This window comes from Apaloderma vittatum, unplaced genomic scaffold (genome assembly GCF_000703405.1).
Source record: "Apaloderma vittatum isolate BGI_N311 unplaced genomic scaffold, ASM70340v1 scaffold24656, whole genome shotgun sequence".
NCBI classification, from domain to species: domain Eukaryota; kingdom Metazoa; phylum Chordata; class Aves; order Trogoniformes; family Trogonidae; genus Apaloderma; species Apaloderma vittatum.
The window spans coordinates 1,121-1,338 of record NW_009721600.1 but is presented as its reverse complement, the minus strand read 5'-3'; the positions used below and the strand labels follow the sequence as shown (position 1 = coordinate 1,338).

At 57.8% G+C, this 218-nt stretch overlaps 1 protein-coding gene across 1 annotated transcript in view; it reads left to right on the top strand.

Annotated features, from left to right (window-relative positions):
* DHX30 (DEAH (Asp-Glu-Ala-His) box helicase 30) overlaps window positions 1–218 on the top strand; it is a 16,332-nt gene that overhangs the window by 15,112 nt on the left and 1,002 nt on the right. The window contains 1 exon segment of the mRNA XM_009871468.1: window positions 19–152. Coding sequence (XP_009869770.1) covers window positions 19–152 — 134 coding nt within the window.

Here is a 218-nt window from a genome sequence, read left to right as displayed (position 1 = left end):
GTGTGCGTGTTTGAGATGCTCCTCTCTCCTCTCAGGTGAGACAAGGCAAAGTGACCCGTCAAGGGAAGTTCAAACCCAACAGCTACGCGTATCGGACAAAGGCTGGCACTGTCCTGCTCCACAAATCAACCATCAACAGGTGGGTGCTCTGCGTGTGTCTGTGACTGGGGGGACACCGCGCCGAGGACTCTGACCAGCTCGTCAGGACCGGGCTACCA